We start from the raw sequence: 19483 nt of genomic DNA on the forward strand, positions 1-19483 counted from the left end.
AATCTGCTGTTTGACTTAACTATGATGCCATAACACACATACAGACAACTTTGATATATATATATATATATATATATATATATATATATATATATATATATGACATATAGATAGATATCACATCATACCATTATCTTTGGTCGATTCTGCATTTTTTCACTGGTAACACAAGGATCCTCTCCCACCCAGTAGTGGCAGTTATGACAGTTTATAAAGCCACCTATTTGGAGTACAGTTTCACTCCAGAGAATATTTTTTAAGAGATCGGACCAATTTCTAAACCAAACCATCATCTCTCCAAACTCCATATGAATGTCGCAGTCTTCAGCAACGAGTGTTTGGCAATAGTGTGGCTTTCATATATATATGCATTTAAAGAAATAAATTACAAATAATTAATTTAATTTCATATTGTTGCTGCAACCATCCTGTTCAAGTTAAGCATCTTCCCATCAAAATACCTGTCAAACCTCATTGGAAACATAACAAATTCTTAACACCTTTCTTACCTCTAACTGTAAAATCCTGAATAATGTTTACTCATTTTAAGACTATCAAATGCCTCTAGATAACAAACTTTCAGTGTGTGTGCGTGTATATCCCCTATCTTGGTTTAATTTTTTGTCAGTTAATGTAAATAAATCTTCTGTAAAGAATAGTTTCTCAGGTTATAGATAAAAATATATGTAAACAAAAAAGTAAATATCTAGCACTATAATTTCTTCTAGTGCCAGTTGTTTGTTGGTTAGTAAAGGTGAGGATGTAATACTTGGCTGCTGATTATATTTGGATGTGACCAGCTGTTTGGATTTTAAATCTTGGAGTAGATACACTTGTACATCAAGCCAACAAGTCTTGAAAAGTAACCGTCCGTGAATGACTGTGTTTTATATGTGTATATAGGTGCATGTGTATACACTTAAAAGTAAAAAAACTACACAAAACACATCCACAAAGCTGATACACTGTGTTTCAGTATTGTCTTGGGCAGAATATAGACACATTTTCAGTTTCACAAAATGCTCCTACAAAAGTTTTCAGTCATCTTGCATAAATCACGTACAATATTTGAAACTGATATGATTATTTTAAGTCCTTCCACAATATTAATATCTTGTATGGGTTCTTTTAATTAGAGAATTACTCCAATGTGCCTTGAAAGAAATGTGTATAGGCCATGTACTAAAAAAAATATTTGTATAAAATTTCCAAATATGAACCTACCCTGAAATTCGGATTTATCAATACCTTGCAATAATTTTCATCTAATCATTTCTATCCTGATCATTTTCCATCATCCAATCATGTCTTAAACATGTTTAACGGCAATCACATTTAGGTCAGTGCAAAACATATTTTCCATACCTTGGTACTTCCAGATGATTTCTGAAAGTACCACTTTTTGAAATACTAAGCTCTTTAACCATTGTTCATTGGCTTTTATTCCTTACTAAGTTTCTTTGGACATTTTGGCCATCATTTCCAGGAGTTTTTATTACATTTGACAAGTTAGAATGAAATTTTGCCAACAGATCAAACTGAATATATTTGGGGACAATCGGTAAAAAAAAAAGAAAATTATAAAATTGTAATAATGATGTATGCCTTTATTAGTGAGTTGAAAGAAACAGATTTATCTTGCAACTTAATGTTCTGTTAACCATCAGCCAATCAGGTATTTGAAGCTTTGATATTTGATTTGGACAGAAGTGCCAACTGAATTGTAATTGAATACAAGAGAAAGGAAGAAAATATTTTAAATATGTAAATACATCGGACCCTCTCTTGGAGAGGAGAATGTTTGATTTTCTTCTTGCTTCAAAATTAATTTAAGATTTAAATTTCTCCCACTGAATAAATTCATTATATGTAAATATAAGTGCTTTCTACAAAATAACTCCTGTTTATTTTAACAAAGAAAATTTGGCAAGAATAACTTTAAAATATCTTCTCTCTCTCTCTCTCCTTTCTTTCCCCTCTCTGCCTCCTTTCTTTCCTCCTCCTCTTTCCCTCTCCTTTCTTTCCCCCTCCCTCTCCTTTTTTTCCCCCTCCCTCTCTCCTTTCTTTCCCCCTCCCTCTCTCCTTTCTTTCCCCCTCCCTCTCTCCTTTCGTTCGCCCTCCCTCTCTCCTTTCGTTCGCCCTCCCTCTCTCCTTTCGTTCGCCCTCCCTCTCTCCTTTCGTTCGCCCTCCCTCTCTCCTTTCTTTCGCCCTCCCTCTCTCCTTTCTTTCGCCCTCCCTCTCTCCTTTCTTTCCCTTTCCTTTCTTTCCCCCTCTCTCTCATTTCTTTCCTCCTTTCTTATTCTCACCAAACCTCCTGTCTTCTTTCTTTCCTCTCACTCTCCTCCCTATTTTAATGGATGTCGTTGTCCAGTAAGCAAGACGAAGCCACAGTTTTAATAGTATATATAGATAGGTAGTGTTTTGTATTGGTTCATATTCTATCATAAATCTCTATTCAGCTCTTGTATCCACCTATTGTCATTGATTGATTATAGATTTTGTTGGTTAAACCTGTATTTTAAAGAAGAAAAAAGAAAAATGATTATTTCAAATTAGTTAACTTCATTTTGATTCATTTTATTGATTTGTAAGTAATCTTTTATGGTTTTTGAAAATATTCACACTCGTATAGATATTAATGTTGGGACAGTTAATCTGAATCTAAAAAATTGGAAATTATTTTATGCAATCAGAAAAATTTGTGTCTATTTTCCAATGCCAAAAACGATTCTTTTGTCTTCCACTGCTAGTAATAATAAACTAAATATGTATTGATTTTTTAACTACTAGTAAAATCGATACTCCCAGGAGTATTTTTTACATTTGAGAAAATATTTGCACATTTAACATGTGTTTTTATGATAATTGGAGGAAAAAACTCTGTAGTTAAATATTAGGAGTTCTATAAAGAATCGGAATCTGGAATTTAGTAAGAAATCGGTAATTGTATCAGAATCAAAAAAATATTGGAATTGTCTCATCACTAATAGATATTTATATTCTTCTATCGTTTATTCAAAAATTAAAAATTAAACTTTTTTTTTTTCTTCATATATAGATATTTTCATGTACACTTTTTTATTTCTCAAAAACTCCAGTAAATGTACCTTTTGGCACTGAGGTTCTTTTGATAAGTGAATCTTCTGTAGTCTGCTTATTAAACACAGATAAGTGTTGGTGCTTTGGACAGAAATAGATGCATTTAACTGGTATCATTTAATGGCAAATAGAAGTTAACAAAAGACTTAGTCAAAATCTCCTTCTATACTAGCCTAAAGTATTTCGGTTTTCTTTCCTTTTCCACATATTTTACTTTTTTACAAGCGTGTGTGCTAAGTTTGTTTTTATTTTTCTCATCAGGTCACCTTTTTTATACTTGAAAAAATATTTTAAATATATAAAAACGTCTTTGATTTTGAATCTTGCTTTTTTTCAATCCTTTTTATTTTATTTCTCTTCATGAGTTTCTGTTTGCCATTCCCTCATCAAAAGTTTCTCTTTCCTCTGGTCGTGTGATAAGCAGGCAATGTTGATGAGGATACCATAGATGAAGATAAACATCACCCCTCCACCGAAAAAAGAAAACTTGCTTTTTCTTGACCTACTGTTCTGACCCCTCCCTCTTCCCAGAGTCTTGTATATTGAAAATAGATAAAAAGACTCACTGTATTAAGCAACGCCTTCTTACTGCTTCTCCCTCAGTCTCTACATACAAGTAACTTTTGTTGAGAATGAAACGTGCATCTGTACCTTTTTTTTTTCTTTTCCTTCTTCCTCTATGTCTCGGCCTGTTTATATAAACTTTGGTGTGAGATGAGTGAAGATAACGCTTGCCTTATTAAAGATCCGTTTCTTTACTTTTATTTGAAAAGATATAGGCTTTAAAATACGATAAAAACGTACTTTGTGTGCACACACACACACACACACACACACACACACATATATATATATATATATATATATATATATATATATATATATATATATATATATATATACTAGTGTACATGTAGCAGTATCAGAATTTTTGTAGGAATTTTTGACACCCCTAACACGAAACTGCGAATACAATATAAAAATCTCGTAATTTCTCTGTTAAAAGTGGGTTATTTATTTTCTTTATGGATTATACTTCCAAAATAAACTATTACAGTTGTTTTAAAAGTAATAAAAATATTTTTTTTTTTTTTTAAAACAGTAATGAATTTTCCGAACTCAATATTTTTCAATTTTTAAACTCAATATTTTTCAATTTTTAAATTTTAAAAATCTATCAAAATTTTTCTATTGATTCTATTTTTACGATATTTTCAGGGTCAATGTGAAATTTTATGTTCTTTCCAATAAACCGAATATAATATTTTAGACAAACGTTTTTTTTAAATTCACGCCCCCCCATTTTCACGCCCCCCCATTTTCACGCCCCCCCCCCATTTTGAAATGTCTATTAAAAAGTAAATAATTAATTTATGTTTAATAGGTTTATATATCACAAATTGAAGAGAAAAGGTCAATAAATAATATATTCAAATTTAAAACAAAAAAAAAAAATCAGTTTTTTAGAAATTTACCTGTAAAGTCCGAAGTTTAAAACCTTATTTTATAAGAACACATTTTTTCTTTTTGTCTTTTTTTTTTTTTTTTAATGAAACCTTGGTCCTTGCTCCTTTAATTGAAAAAAAAATTAGGGCTTGAATTACATTTTTCGAGGAGTTATAAGCTTAGAAAGATAGGGGGTCGAATAATTTACGCCTCTCATTTTGAAATGTCTATTAAAAAGTAAATAATTAATTTATGTTTAATAGGTTTATATATCACAAATTGAAGAGAAAAGGTCAATAAATAATATATTCAAATTTAAAACAAAAAAAAAAAATCAGTTTTTTAGAAATTTACCTGTAAAGTCCGAAGTTTAAAACCTTTTTAAAAAAAAAAAAACACATTGTTTTGTTTTGTTTTTTTTTTAAATAAAACCTTGGTCCTTACTCCTTTAATTGAAAAAAAAAATTAGGGCTTGAATTACATTTTTCGAGGAGTTATAAGCTTGGAAAGATGGGGTGGAATTATTCACTATTTTCACGAAATTTCTGACACTGCTAGTGTACATGTGTCATAAAAAAATGGCAGTAGTTTCACTTTTTGGTAATTATAAACCTATTCAAGCCCAACTGCCAAGAGAAAAATTAAAATCTTTTTGTTAATAATAAGCTTAAAAATGAATAATTGATTGAAAAAAAAAACTAAATAAAGCAAATATGCAATTTTAAAATAATTCTCTTAGAAAGAATGACAATTTAGATTAATTTATGCTTTATTAAAATTCCTTAAAAAAAAAAGGTAGGTGTCAAAAATTACACTGTAATCTGTTCATGTTAAAAAAGACCTTGACCGATTGCATCTTTCTTGATGGTGCATTACTACTACTACTACTACTACTACTACTACTGACAAAGATTTTCGGTTCTGCTTAAGTGATACTGTCACATATGATAGAATCAGCCACATTTGAATCCTGTTGAATGCATTTTGTTCAGTTACACATTAATACTGTTGGGGAAAGATTTAACTTCTCCTTCACCCAGCTATGAGTAAAAATTGTGACTTAGGTTCATACAATTAATTATTGACAATAGTTGTTGAGCTTTGCTATTAAAATGATCCCAATTTCTGTAAAAAAACAAACTTTTTTTAAAATAAAAAGCAACCAAATCAAAAACAGTTTCTCTTATTTTGTTTACACTTTGCATTAATTGTAATTAACTATCTGAATATTGTATTATAACAAGTTTATAAAAATTACACGCTGCTTACCTTTGTGTGTGTGTGTGTGTGTGTGTGTGTGTGTGTGTGTGTGTGTGTGTGTGTGTGTGTGTGTGTGTGTATACATATACATACACATCTATGTATATGTTTAGTTTTTCTTTACATTTTTTGTAGTATTTTTTCCTGAGATTTAAGAAAACCTATTTTATGCACATGCTAATATGTAAATGATTGAATCTGTACAAGTCTACTTTAAGCATGTAAATAATGGATCCAAAACTGTCAAATTGCAAGGAACATTTGTTTTCATTATTTATATGCTTCAATTAGATTTGTACAGATTCAAAGTGTATATCCTTAAATCGTCTGTTACTGAATACATCTTTCTTGAAGAAGTTATCCTGAGCTATCTATATGACACTAAGATCTGCATTGTTTTGTCTGGATATTGCAGCACCTTTTTTTCAGCTTTTTGATTGTTTTGTGTGAAAATAGTCAAAATGCCTGCTGTGATCTTTTCTGCTAGTTACGGCTTCCACATTTTTTGGTGTTATTTTTAGCATTGTGTCTCCTGACTAAAGAGCGCTAAGGTGCATCTTGAACATCTTTTGGTTATCTACAAACAAAATCTTTGTCATTTGTGGCTTGATATGGCTAGACATAGCAAGATTTAAAACCTATATAGTTGCCATCATGTGCTTTATGGAAACTTACTGGAAATAAAAGAGATTGTATCTTATTTGAATGAAACTATTTACATTTTTTATATTGCTTATAACCAAAAGAACTCTTTTTTATGAAAGATTATTACTTTAAAGCTAAGTCGAAATGGAAACCATTATTTCCTCCAAAAATATGCTCTACCCATAGGAGAGCGCATATAAAACTTTTCAAAGGAAACACTTATTATTATTATTATTATTATTATTTGGAACTATTGAAACTGTCATGAGTGTAGTGATATAAAAAGCTGGGTTACAGATATGCTTTGTCATTTTTATGGCTCATTAGTGTGGTTAAACATGGCTTAATTTCACCCCAAGTGGTTGATATGTGATGCTCTATCACCTACTATTAGAAGTCAAAGGAATCATATAGTATTTAAATGAAACTAGTCGTTTATTTACAGTGTGGCTAGATGTAGTGAGATTTAAAACTTGAACAACAAAAATGTTAAGATTGGTGTTTAAGAATGTCGAAAAATCATGAGTAGAGATATCCCTTAAAACTATCATTAAAGACTGGTATCTAAAAGGAAAACACTGATATAACATCTGCAGTGACTGCTATTTTTTTGTATCATGATGTTGAAATTTATGTAGCAAATCTTTGAAAATATCTAACAGTAGGATCTAAATGATTGGAAAATCTTGTATGAAAATGGTGTTATTTAACTTAGTTGATTTTTTTTTTTTTTTTTTTTTTTTTTACATAATTTATACCTTCTTCTACATTCTTTTGAAAGAAAGAAAAAAACGTTTTTACACCAGAAATTACATTAAAAAAGAAAGAAAAAAAAAAGTAATACTATCTTCAGTGTAAAAACATCTCTTTTTTCTCTTCCTGACTTTTGCATTTCCAAAGGTATAATTATGCTGATACTTTTTTTATGAATTAAATAAAGTCTGTTCTGCATATAAAGATTTTCCACTTCTTATATCATGTGTGTATATGAACTTGTCCTGACAAAGTTCAGTTAATTCACTACTAGAATTGAAACCTGTCAGAAAATGTGTAGTAGTAGTGTGTGTGTGTGTGTGTGTGTGTATATATATATATATATATATATATGTGTGTGTGTGTGTGTGTACATTCCTTGTAAAAGGGGAGGTAACTGTTGTAAGCTCTTCCCCACCCTCTTGCATTTTCCTTGTGACTTCTGTGTGTGCCAAATAAAAGGGGTTTAACTAATCAATATCGGGTGAGGTGGAAAGGGGGAGAAGGTATTAAGGTTTCTTTTTCCACCTTGTAACTCTTCAACCCAATTTTCTACTTAGCAGTTCATCATATCTTAGAGTTTTTCTCTTTTATTCTCCTGGCCAAAAATCTGTTTCTACTTCCTCTAAAACTGTTCCCCCACCCCTGGAAGTTATCCACACCAACATTTACAATTCTCTCTTGTTCGTCTTTCCTCTTTCTCTTTTAATGAAAATGCTTCTGCCATTTGTAGCTTTTGCTGCTTACTGCACTGACCCCACCCAGAGGCTCGTGACCAGCTACGGCTACTCCCATCCTGTGAGGTGATAGTTAAATCATAAGGATATTCTCAGAGTGAAGCATAGATTTTGAATGACTAGAATGGTGTCGTTCTTTGATAGTTTGTTACCTGATTTCCGTGGAATTTATGAGTATATCAACAGGTTAATCATGCTGGACACAGAATGTATAAGACTTATACAAGGGGATCACCAAAACCGAACCTATTTTTGTATTAAATAATACAAGAGTTCCTCTGAGTTTGCAAGAGGAATCATGTCACCTTTTTGAATTATGGTTCTCCTATGCCATAGGTAAATATTCTTTTTTCATTTTCTCTGAATTTTATCTTTATTAGCATATTTTTATTTTTATTTCTTAGGGCCCAAATTATTCATTTGTATTAAATCTTTTGGGTATGTTTTGTCTCTTGAATCTTTTGCAAAAAGTTCAAATATCTAAATTATTTTGGAATGCTTCATTTCATGGTTTGATGTGATCACTTTTCCAATTGTTTATAACAGATTAATTAGAAGCCATTCTTTATCTCCCCCTTCAAACAGTTTTTTTTTTTTTTTTTTTTTGTCTTTTGCAGAAGAGGCGAAAAAAATTGTTTCACCTTTTTCTTTGCCAATTTCTGCAGCTTTAAAAATAGATTGGTCTAATCGAATTTGAATCCTATCTGATCGATTGTGTTTATTATGCCTCATTGGGGATCATTTCCCTTTTTAAACATCTTCTCTATTCAACCTAAAAAAAAAAAAAAAAAGCAAAAACATTGCAACAGATATTTAAACTATGAATATAACGCCAATTTCTATGGATCAAATTTTGTTTAGTATTTTATTAAATAATCCCCCTTCATTTCTGAATTCATCTAATTCGATATTAAAATATTTTGTGCTATTTTTGTTCTTAATGTGTAAACTTATTACATAAATATATTTCTTTATTACTAAAAATAAATTAATTTTGAAATTTAACCTGACAATACCATTTAGTAATACTGCTTGAGAAAAAAGAAACCTGAAATGTTCTCCTTATTAAATGTAAAATAGCAACTTGTGTTCAATAAAACCACTACAATTATTTAAACATTAAACAAACTAGAATTGTTTTGCCATTAAACAGACAAACCAAATGTTTCTTTTAAGAAATTCATATAAAAAAATCTTGATATTTAATGAATTATGGTAAATCTTATTAAATAATATTAAAATCTAAATTCAAAATATTTTATGTAACAATAACATTCTACCTATCCCACCCATCATTTCTAATCGTCTGAATTGTTAACCCTTAGCTTTTGGATTTGGTAATGGTATTAATACAAAAACATTTCTTCAAAGTTTAATATTACAATGAGAAAAAAAGATGAACTATTTTTTAAATTTCAGGTTTAACTACAATATGTTCAATACTTTATTAAATTCCAGGTGATTTTGTGGACTCGCTGATGCAAAGATATTTCAAATCAAAAAATGGCAATTATCAGCAAATGGAAATATTTTTTAAAGTTTCACTGACTCTGTTTCTTTTCATGGCTGATTCTCATAAGTAGCGATTGGAGCTCAAGTTGATCATTCTATCAAAAATTAGTAATACAGACAATATCATATAGCATTTATATATTTGTTCTCTTGAACATTTCTTAGTTTGATTATATCATTTCAACTTTCAATGAATAAAGAAATGTTGAGATAGCACTTTTGGATTGTAAAGCGAGTGGTAAATAGTTAAAATTGAGCAGTCATAATATAGTATTTTTCACCAAAATGGCTGAAGGTATTTTCAGTTATTTCAGAATTTATACCTTTTAAGATAACGTTCAAATTTTGTCCATCTGAAGAAATATAACATAGAAATTGTTTGTAGTGGATGTCAATTATTTGCTTACTGGATGTTCTGACATGAATTATTATCAGCAATCGCTCACTGACAACAGGTGGTTTTCCCTGGAGCCAGAGTAACAAGTCTCTTCTTTCAATATCCATTGTAAATCATTTTGCATTCGCGCAACAGTCATTTACCATTGGTTTCTCACTAAAAAAATACTCTCCAGGGGTCTAGTTCTCTAAATAGACTTTGGGGGAGGGGGGTAATAGTGCTCTCCCTCCTTTCCTTTTCCATCCTCCTGGACTCGTCACAATTTTTTTTTTTGTTGTTGTATCAAATCAAATTCTGGTATTTTCAGTTGGTTTTGTTTTGTGCAAAGTTCCTTCTCTATTTTAAGTTGTATTTTCAATATTGTTCAATTTCAGTCTATTTTTAATTGGTTGGTGTTATCTGTTTATATACGTTGCTTTCCAAATTGAAGGACTTTTTAAAAATATTTCAGTTGTTTTCACCAGTGTTCTGTTTTATAAGGTGTCAATCCTTCCTTAGATTCCCATTTCTCTTAGTTTTTTTTTTTTTTTAAATTAATAAAAATGAATCCTCCTCCCTCATTCACATACTAGTTTGGTCCCTGGTTACATTAAAGCAATGGATTCTTTTTGACTACAACACGGTTAGGGTTATGCTGAATTTAGTGAGATTCATAAGTGTAGTGTCTCATCGTTAGCCTCACACATGTACACAAAGTTATGTCCTTCCCTTATATAACCAATTAAAGTTTGCGTTAAATAAAAACTTGACATTTTTTAAAATTTTATTTACACAATCGACTTAGACAACAAATACTTGCAAGACAGGGTGCATATCCTTAAATTTACAAATTTTAATATGAAAAATCGGTACTTGTACAGTTTAATCAAGACATTAACAAATGAAAATATCGAAAAAAAGGTTATATTGTACGTATTCGTTTTGAACTGAAGATCTCCGAACAAAAATTTCACTTAATTTGATTGAGTAGTTTTTTTTTCACAGTTGAAAAACACGTTTTTATGACAGCAAAGGCAGACACCTTGGATTTTTAAAAAAAAATTTTGTTTGGATTTTAGAAACGCCACGGGGAGATAACTCAGTTTAAAGTGCTGACACTCCATCTTTAATACTAGCTTTTCTTTCTAAAAATCAAACCTTTTGCTCGATATCATAACAAATTGTTTTTTTGTTGTAAAACAAAAACTACTTGATGAAATTAAGTGAAATTTTTTTTTCAGAGAACTTCATTCCATAACAGATACGTACAATTTAAACTTTTTTTTTTTTTTTCGATATTTTCATTTTTTAATGTCTTGTTTAAGCTGTACAAGTACCGAAAAATCAAATATTTGCTAAAAGAAATTTTACTTTTAATTTGTTGAGTTAAAATAAGAATTATCTCCCTTAGTTTTTATTGTTACTAAAGTCAGTGAACAGTTTTAGATTAAAAATCTATCGATAGCATGGCAGAGAATATGTAAGAGCCAATGTGCTATTTGTTTTTAAGTTTTATGCTTGCATATGTAGGGCAATATTGAACAGCTAATAAGCAATCTTTGTTTTTGCGTAGAAAGATTTTTCAGGTTAACTTCAGGTGGTATACTAAAACAAATTGCTGTTACTTAGGAAATAAATGTTGATGCCAGATTAAATCCATCTCTGATTACTCTTTATTCTCATTATTCGTAGATGTTAACAGCTTTTTGCTATTTCCTCAAGCTTATCTCTTTTTTCCATCTCTAATCAAGATTTAATATATTATCAATATGGCAGGAGCCTCCATTCATGGTAATGTGAATGTGGAGTCAACCCCACCCCATCCCCACCTAATTGCTTTTGCTCCCAAGTCCACTCTGATCTTAAATTGTAGTATTTGTCAGGGTTCTGTTTGACTTGGGTATGACTTTTCTATCCTGTGGTGTGTGTGTGTGTGTGTGTGTATATATATATATATATATACACACACATTTACATCATGATTATTTAAAGATATTGAAGACTTGATTATAGACTATATGCCATAAAATAAAACTTAAGGATTTTTTTTTTTTATGAAAATCATTCAGCACAAAGCTACTAAAAAAAATATTAGTTCAATATCAAAAACTTGCCAACAATAAGCGTTAGATGGATAGATTCTAACTCAGAAAACAGCAATTCTTCCCTCTTTGTCAGAAACATCACTCCTGAAATGTGAGGACTAGAGGACAAAATTAGAGAAGCAAAAGTTAGGAGGTTGCTAAATGAAGTAAACCCAAGATCCACTTTTTATTCTCCTAAACTTTTGACAAAACTAATTTTTATTTTTTTCTAAAAAAATATTAGACTTCAGATATCTAACAAATAAAAAAAAAAAAATAGAAGCTAATATTTCAAAAATTCTGCATAAAACATTATATAAAAATTTACATCTTGCTTTCACTTTTTAAATTTGGTAAGGTTTTAACATTAGTACATATACATTTAACTGAAATTTACTGAAAATTGTCAGTAAAAAGTATGTAGTATTTTGAATACATTTAAAATGTTATGTCATTACATTTGCTAATATTTGCTGTTTTTAATTTTTATTATATTTTTGAATTAGGGCTAAAATTATAACATTTCTAAACAATATATTTTCTGAGCATTATAAAATTTTATTTTCAGGAACATAAAGCCTGTGCAGATATGTCTGATGTCCAAGCCAAAGTTAAGTACACTCAACTTTGCCGATCACTCAAGACGTATGGGATCACCTTTTTCTTAGTTAAGGTAAGCAACATTTATTTTTTATTATGTAATTTGAAATTTTTATTTTTATTTTTTAAAGCCAAACAAATTATTTTTGTTTCATTTCAAAATCAAAAATGTGAAAATATTTCATGCATCTTTTAAATATGATTTGGCTCGGTTTGGATAAGCTATATATATATATATATATATATATATATATATATATATATATATATATATATATATATATATGATTGTTGAGCTGGATTAAATCCGACGATATGAAATAAAATGGAGGTGGAAAGACCTGGATACTCAACGTTTCGCCCGATTTATGCGGGCTTCTTCAAGAGGGATGGACATTGACCATCCCTCTTGAAGAAGCCCGCATAAATCGGGCGAAATGTTGGGTATCCAGGTCCTTCCACCTCCATTTTATTTCATATATATATATATATATATATGTACACACTTTATTATTTGAATCAAATGAAAATATTTGCAGAGGGTGTTCTTTTTGTGAAGTCTTTAAATTCTTAATTTTTTGCATTCATTTTCATATATATCTATATATATCATTTGTTTATACAAAAAAAAATCTTCAAATGTTCATCATTGTTTTGTTTTTGTTTTTTCCCCAGGAAAAAATGAAAGGAAAGAACAAACTTGTTCCTCGATTACTTGGAATTACAAAAGACAGCGTTGTGAGAATGGATGAAAAAACAAAAGAGGTAAAAAGAATAACTTTTGTAATCTTTCAGAATCAATTCTCCAACTCTGTGATTTTTCTTGTGCATTTATCATTTCTGGTTGAATTTTACCATACTTAAAAACTTTTTTCTTAAAAAATTTTGAATCAATTCTTTTCAATATCTTTTTATATTCACATTTTAGATTCTGAAGACTTGGCCCCTGACAGCACTAAAACGATGGGCTCCTTCCCCTAATAGTTTTACATTGGTAAGTATACAACTTGTGCTTCTTTCAATGTAAAAGTTTACTTGTACATTACTCTGCTTATGTGGAAGTTGTCTGGTTTGTGTTTGAGCAGTCATTTGTCAAATTATATATATTAGATGAGTTATGAAAAAAAAGAATGAATTTGACAGCTGCAAAAATAAAAAATTACTAGAAAAAAAAATTTTTTTATAAAAAATATATACATTTGCTAAAGCTCTTTTCCCTTAACAATTATAAGAAATCTTACTAACCACTGATTGCCATGGCTGATAGCACCTTTCTTGAGAGTCAAATGTTTAAACTCCTCATTAACATTAACAGGTAATGTAAATTGAAATAAATACATAAAGGATATTGCCAAAGCTGCTTCAAAGAAAGTGGGTTAGAACATGTTTCAATATTCTATATCTCTATAAAGTCTCTATTCACCCATGCACGGTGTGTTGTTGCCGCATTTGATGTGGTGTATGAACCATTGGTCTTTTCTTCTTGGACAGAATCCAAAGAAGAGTTTCTAAACTAACAGATACCATATTGTCTACCAAACTCAATTCCCTGTCATAATGTTGCATCCATGTGCTTGTTCAATAAGTACTTCAACAGAATGTGCTCCAATGAACTTGGTCCACTGCCGCTACCGTAAATACATTTTCAGTGCGAGTCACTTTCTCTACACAGACATCTCGTACAGACTTAAAGCATTCCTTATGCATTCTACCCTTTATTACTCTGATGAAAACAATACCATAAATGTGTTAATAAGTATATCTTAATTTGTTTATTTTAGAAATGCTTACCAATTCATATGAACATTTGATATCATATTGATTCATATTTGTATATGAATCACTGTCATTTAATCATTGCATCATTGGTGATTGCTCAAGTTTTAATTATGAATTTCTGTTCTCAACATCATACTTCCTCACTAAGATAACCCAGCAGAAGTTGATCAAATACTGCCTTACAATCCAACAACATTCCACATGGCTTGACACTTTTCACTAAAAGAGAAAACTTTATGAATTTACACAATCACTAATTTATTAGACCCTAAAAATTATTTACAAATTAACTCTGGAAAATCCAATTGACTGGAAACTAATTTTTATTGGCAGGTGAATCTGGGGGTATCTTTTCTTATAGAAATGTTTATACTGAAATATCCAGTTTTTACCAAAAAATTAATAATGTAATTGAATACTTATGTTTGATATTGTATTCTTAGTTTTAACTTTAATTTTTCATTCAGGATCTTGGTGATTATTCCAATGAATACTACTCTGTACAAACGACTGAAGGCGAACAAATTTCACAGCTCATCTCTGGATATATTGATATTATTATGAGAAAGGTGAGTTTTAAATTTATTTTTTTTAATATCATCCATTTAAATTTTCTATGAACCAGATCTATTTTGATCATATATTTCTATTTTGACTTAATTTTTTTTTTTCTTGAATAAAATATACTTATTGCATAGAAAAGAAGACATAGTAAAATAACATTGTCAGTGTTTGAACATAGTAAACAAATTCTACCTATTACTTTATCTCTTGTGAAAATCAAATTAATAAAACGCAAATCTTTATTTTAATTTCAATTCAGTAATTTCAATATTACATTTGACAATATAGATGTTTGCAGAGTTGCATACAAGAATACCATGTGTTTTTATCCAAACAAGATATGTCTGCATGTATTATAAAAATTATAAAATATGTCTGCATGTATTATAATTGTAACATTTACTTTCAGAAAAAGGCAAAGGATCATTTAGGAATTGAAGGGGATGAAGAATCATCCATGTATGAAGACAGAGTATCACCAGCACAGTAAGTCATACTTTCTTTGTGGGTTTTTTTTTTTCTATTTTTTTAATTTTAACTTGTATTAACAACTAGAAATTTCTTCTGGAAAAACTTGATACATGTATTTTTTTTTCTCTCTCCAAAATCTTTGTATCTTCTATTGTTGGATTAAGATATGCCATTACATATAATCATCGAATAGATTTTCAATATCCTTATTTTATAAATTAAAAAAAAATAGTTTCTATTAATTTTAAAATTTGGAATGTGTTTTACTTTCAGAGCAGTAATCATTAAACATTTAGATCCCAAGATGGATCAGATTAATATGTCAAATGTTGCTATTCCTGCCGTAATCCGTGATCCGAAAGTTGTGGGGGATCACATTACTATCGGCTCACTGCAGAAAGCCTCATTTGAAGAAACTTCAAACCACACGTATCCAGGGCACGCACCATTGCAAGTAAGTCACATCAGATGTATTTTCAAATCTTTTTTGTCATGACTGATTTTATAATAACAAAAAAAGAAAATAAAGAAGTTTAAGTAAATATTTTCAGCTCTTACAGAACTTCTAAATTCTTTGTTTTGTAAGATGAAATTGTAGATAATTGTACTTTCTAACCCATTGTTTAAGTATAGCATGAATTATAATGGATTTCTTTTTATATTATAAAATAATATAAAACTTGTGTTATTTTTATGTTCTCATGAAGTTGAGATCTGACATTTGGTTTAATTTCCCATAATCTTTGTAAAAATCTGCTTTTGAGTTAGTTCACCAGTTGTTCGAATATGGCAATTGCAATTAGGATTGCCTTGGATATCAGTTTGGCACTTCTGTCCTTTTTTGAGAATAAAAACTAGTATTTTTTTATTCTTCACAAATGCAGTGCTATGTTAACTCCTTGGCTTAGCTTCTGTGGGCCTCTCAACATCATACAACATGCCCTCTCCATCCTCTTTACCAGGATGAATTCATATTTTATTTTTAACACAATTTATTACAATGATATTTAACACACACTTAACATCTATTAAAGTGGATTTCTATAACGTGACAAATATACCCGGTGAACTAAGTGTGAGAGAGATTCAAACAACTGCACTTTAAGGGATGATTAGAATCTTAAAATAATCTCTCAGTTGGAATATATGAGATAGCTGGTGAATGCGTCGCATCGGGTAGGATGCTCCATTGCCAGCAGGAACAAAATGCTAAAATGATTTTTTAAAAAATCAGTGACACATATAGTATTGTTAGTGTGAACATTAAAATCAGAAAAATGAGTTCATTTTTGGGGCGTTCCACAGGCTTCAGCCACATGGGTAACACAACATTGGATAATGTCACATTCTTTAAATGAGATAAGTGGATTTGATTCAGTGGCTGAAAAAAATGAAGGCTTGTTTCTTTCTTAAACTTCATTAAGAGTAATAATTATCTGCTTTTACAAATGTGTTTTGTTGAATGAGAAAAATTAAAATAAATTGGCCATTTTTAATCCTTTAATGTAGTGCAATGTATCATTTTAAATGGAGACTGTTTTTCTTTTCAGACTCAGACCGTTCATGAGGTCGTGTTGAGTAAAGCTCAACGAGCTCTGCTTACAACCATTCAAGAAGGTCTGAGTAACATTGATGCGGCTAAAATGGAACTGGATAAGCAAGCAGAATTACCTGAACTTGGCTCAGATGCTGTGAGTTGGTTTTAATTCATTCTTTCTCATTAAATACAATTTAAGCATTGATATATAATGTCAGATTGCTAGTTCAATAGACTATGGACTTGCCACTAGTTCTCGCAATATGAATATATTGAGCCAACACAAAAGACGTTAAATTCTTTTTAAATAGCAGCCATGATGATAGAATAACATTTGATAAGGATAATAACTAAAGTTAAAAGAATAACGAATGAAACATAACTTGATTCAACTTGCAAAATATAATCATTTCCCTACAGCACTATTTGAAAGAATCAATTTTAGAAATAGCATTAGAATTACTTCTTGTTGCATGGATAACATGAAATCAATAATAAATATGCACAAAGTAATGAAAAATAATGATAGCAGTAGTAGTACCAATGCTATTGATATCAATAACTAAGTTATGCAATTGTAAAAAAAATGCCCATTAATGAATAAATGTTTAACAGTTAATTTCATGTACAAAGCAACAGTAAATAATATCAACATATATATTTTATATATATATATGTATGAGTTGGAGAAAATAATTACAATTGCTCAAATAATAATCACATGACAATGAAATGTGAAAAATGCAGAAATAGCATAATATATATGGGAAGATAAATACTAAACTTGGCTCTTCCTTGCAATGCAAATAGAAACTGTAAATGATGCTTAGAAACTGTAAATGATGCTTTATTAAACAAAAAGAATTTATAGAGGCACACAAACAAATGCTTGCTTTGATACTTTAGCGCTGATGAAGTAATATTTTTTTTTAATATTGTAAAATAAAAACAATTTTCCAAATTATTAGCAATCAATATTATATATAAAAGGCAAAATAATTCTAAGTGAACAAATAATTAACAATATATAAAACAAACAATATTTCTTAAATAAAAAAAAAATATATATATAGTCTTTGTGTCTTAAATTAAATAATTTTCATACTGTTTTGAAACAAAACAAATCTTTCGTTTTTAGGTGTAAGACCATAAAGGGAAACTGATATCTTGAATTATGTCGGACATGAATTAGATTTAAAATGTAAACAATATTAATGAGGTGAAACTCTTGTTTGTTAGCTTACCTGCTGGACTTTAGTTATCACATTTTGTAAACAATATTTCTTTCAAAGGGAGAAAAATTGCTATTTTCAGACTCAGAATTTAACAATGATTCATACTTGGATTTTAACTTTGAAGTATTTTTTAAATTTTATCTTTTTTTTTTTTTTTTTTAGCTCCTAATATAACATTTGTCTATTTAACCAGATTGTTCTTGATTCACCATTGTATAGAAGATATACTAACAAGCCATCATGAAAATTGAGTGTTTTGTTAATTTTGAATTATGTACACTTTCTGTTTCTTTGAGTTTCTATGTGTTAAACTTTTTGATATTCCAAGACAACATAATACTCTTCTGTTTTTCCTTTATTCTTATGACATTTTATCAACAGCAATTCTTTGCATTAACTTAAAACTTTTTATTTTTTTACATTTAGTTGATTAAAAGATAATCTTTTGATGAGAATTGATAAAATAAATTTCTCAATGATAAATGTTTGGAAATTGATGTTTATTGACTTTTATCAAGTAAATCTTTTTTTCTTATGTAATCCTGAATTTCAATAATTTTTTTTTCTAGGCTTCCAAGAAGTGGGCAGAAAATGAGTTTGATTTATCTAAGCAGAAAGTGTCCGCCCAGTTGTCTGCTATGAACGCAGCCACTGCCCAACTTGTGACGTTGACCAATGTCCAAGAAGAGCAAGATATGACTGCAGTTGGAGCTGCCATTCATACCATGTAAGCAGTTCTGCTTTATTTTACTTTACATTTCCCACCACCTCCACTTGAATATACTTTGTACAAGAATGTAGATTGGTTGCTTTACTGCATATCAACCCATTTAAGGTTCTTTAATGTATAACACCGTTCATCTTTTGTAAAACATGTATTATATGATTAATTGAACACAGACTATTTCACTCATAACTGGCAGGAAGTGAGTTTTGTGGGCTTTTCCAAGGTTTTAGTAATTGAACACAAAAACTTGGATGTGATTTTGAACTCGTGATGCACAATTCCATAATCTGTAAATCAATTCTTCACTCCTGTAGAACTGAGCTCACTGATATTCAAGTTATTCTGATTGAATTGTTGAAAGCAGTAAACATTTATTCTAGCGAAGGAGAACAAAAAGTTCAGCTGAACTTGTTCCAGCTGCTACTCTAGACTTGGTGATGTTTTGTCATCAAGTTTCTACTTGTTTTGATATTTGCTATGGATAAAGTATAAAATTATAAATTCCTCCATGGTTGAATTGTTTTTTAAGTTATGGTACATATTTTGACATCTGTTTCAATTGTTTCTTTTTATTATTTATGAATATATTATATTTATGTTCAGAGTACATTTCTTTACTATATTTCCACTATTTCATCTATTTAAGAGACCTTATTTG

At 29.7% G+C, this 19483-nt stretch overlaps 1 protein-coding gene across 19 annotated transcripts in view; it reads left to right on the forward strand.

Moving 5' to 3' along the window:
• LOC145289209 (talin-1-like) overlaps window positions 1-19483 on the forward strand; it is a 617531-nt gene that overhangs the window by 453046 nt on the left and 145002 nt on the right. For all 19 annotated transcript variants that reach the window (XM_080136391.1, XM_080136396.1, XM_080136401.1 and 16 more), the window contains 8 exons: window positions 12481-12585; window positions 13188-13277; window positions 13441-13506; window positions 14759-14860; window positions 15265-15341; window positions 15600-15780; window positions 16877-17017; window positions 18668-18825. In XM_080136391.1, coding sequence (XP_079992517.1) covers window positions 12481-12585; window positions 13188-13277; window positions 13441-13506; window positions 14759-14860; window positions 15265-15341; window positions 15600-15780; window positions 16877-17017; window positions 18668-18825 — 920 coding nt within the window. The remainder of the gene's footprint in view (window positions 1-12480; window positions 12586-13187; window positions 13278-13440; window positions 13507-14758; window positions 14861-15264; window positions 15342-15599; window positions 15781-16876; window positions 17018-18667; window positions 18826-19483) is intronic.

The sequence above is a fragment of the Euprymna scolopes genome, chromosome 2 (assembly GCF_053919585.1).
Source record: "Euprymna scolopes isolate OS-2025 chromosome 2, ASM5391958v1, whole genome shotgun sequence".
Classification (NCBI taxonomy): Eukaryota; Metazoa; Mollusca; class Cephalopoda; order Sepiida; family Sepiolidae; genus Euprymna; species Euprymna scolopes.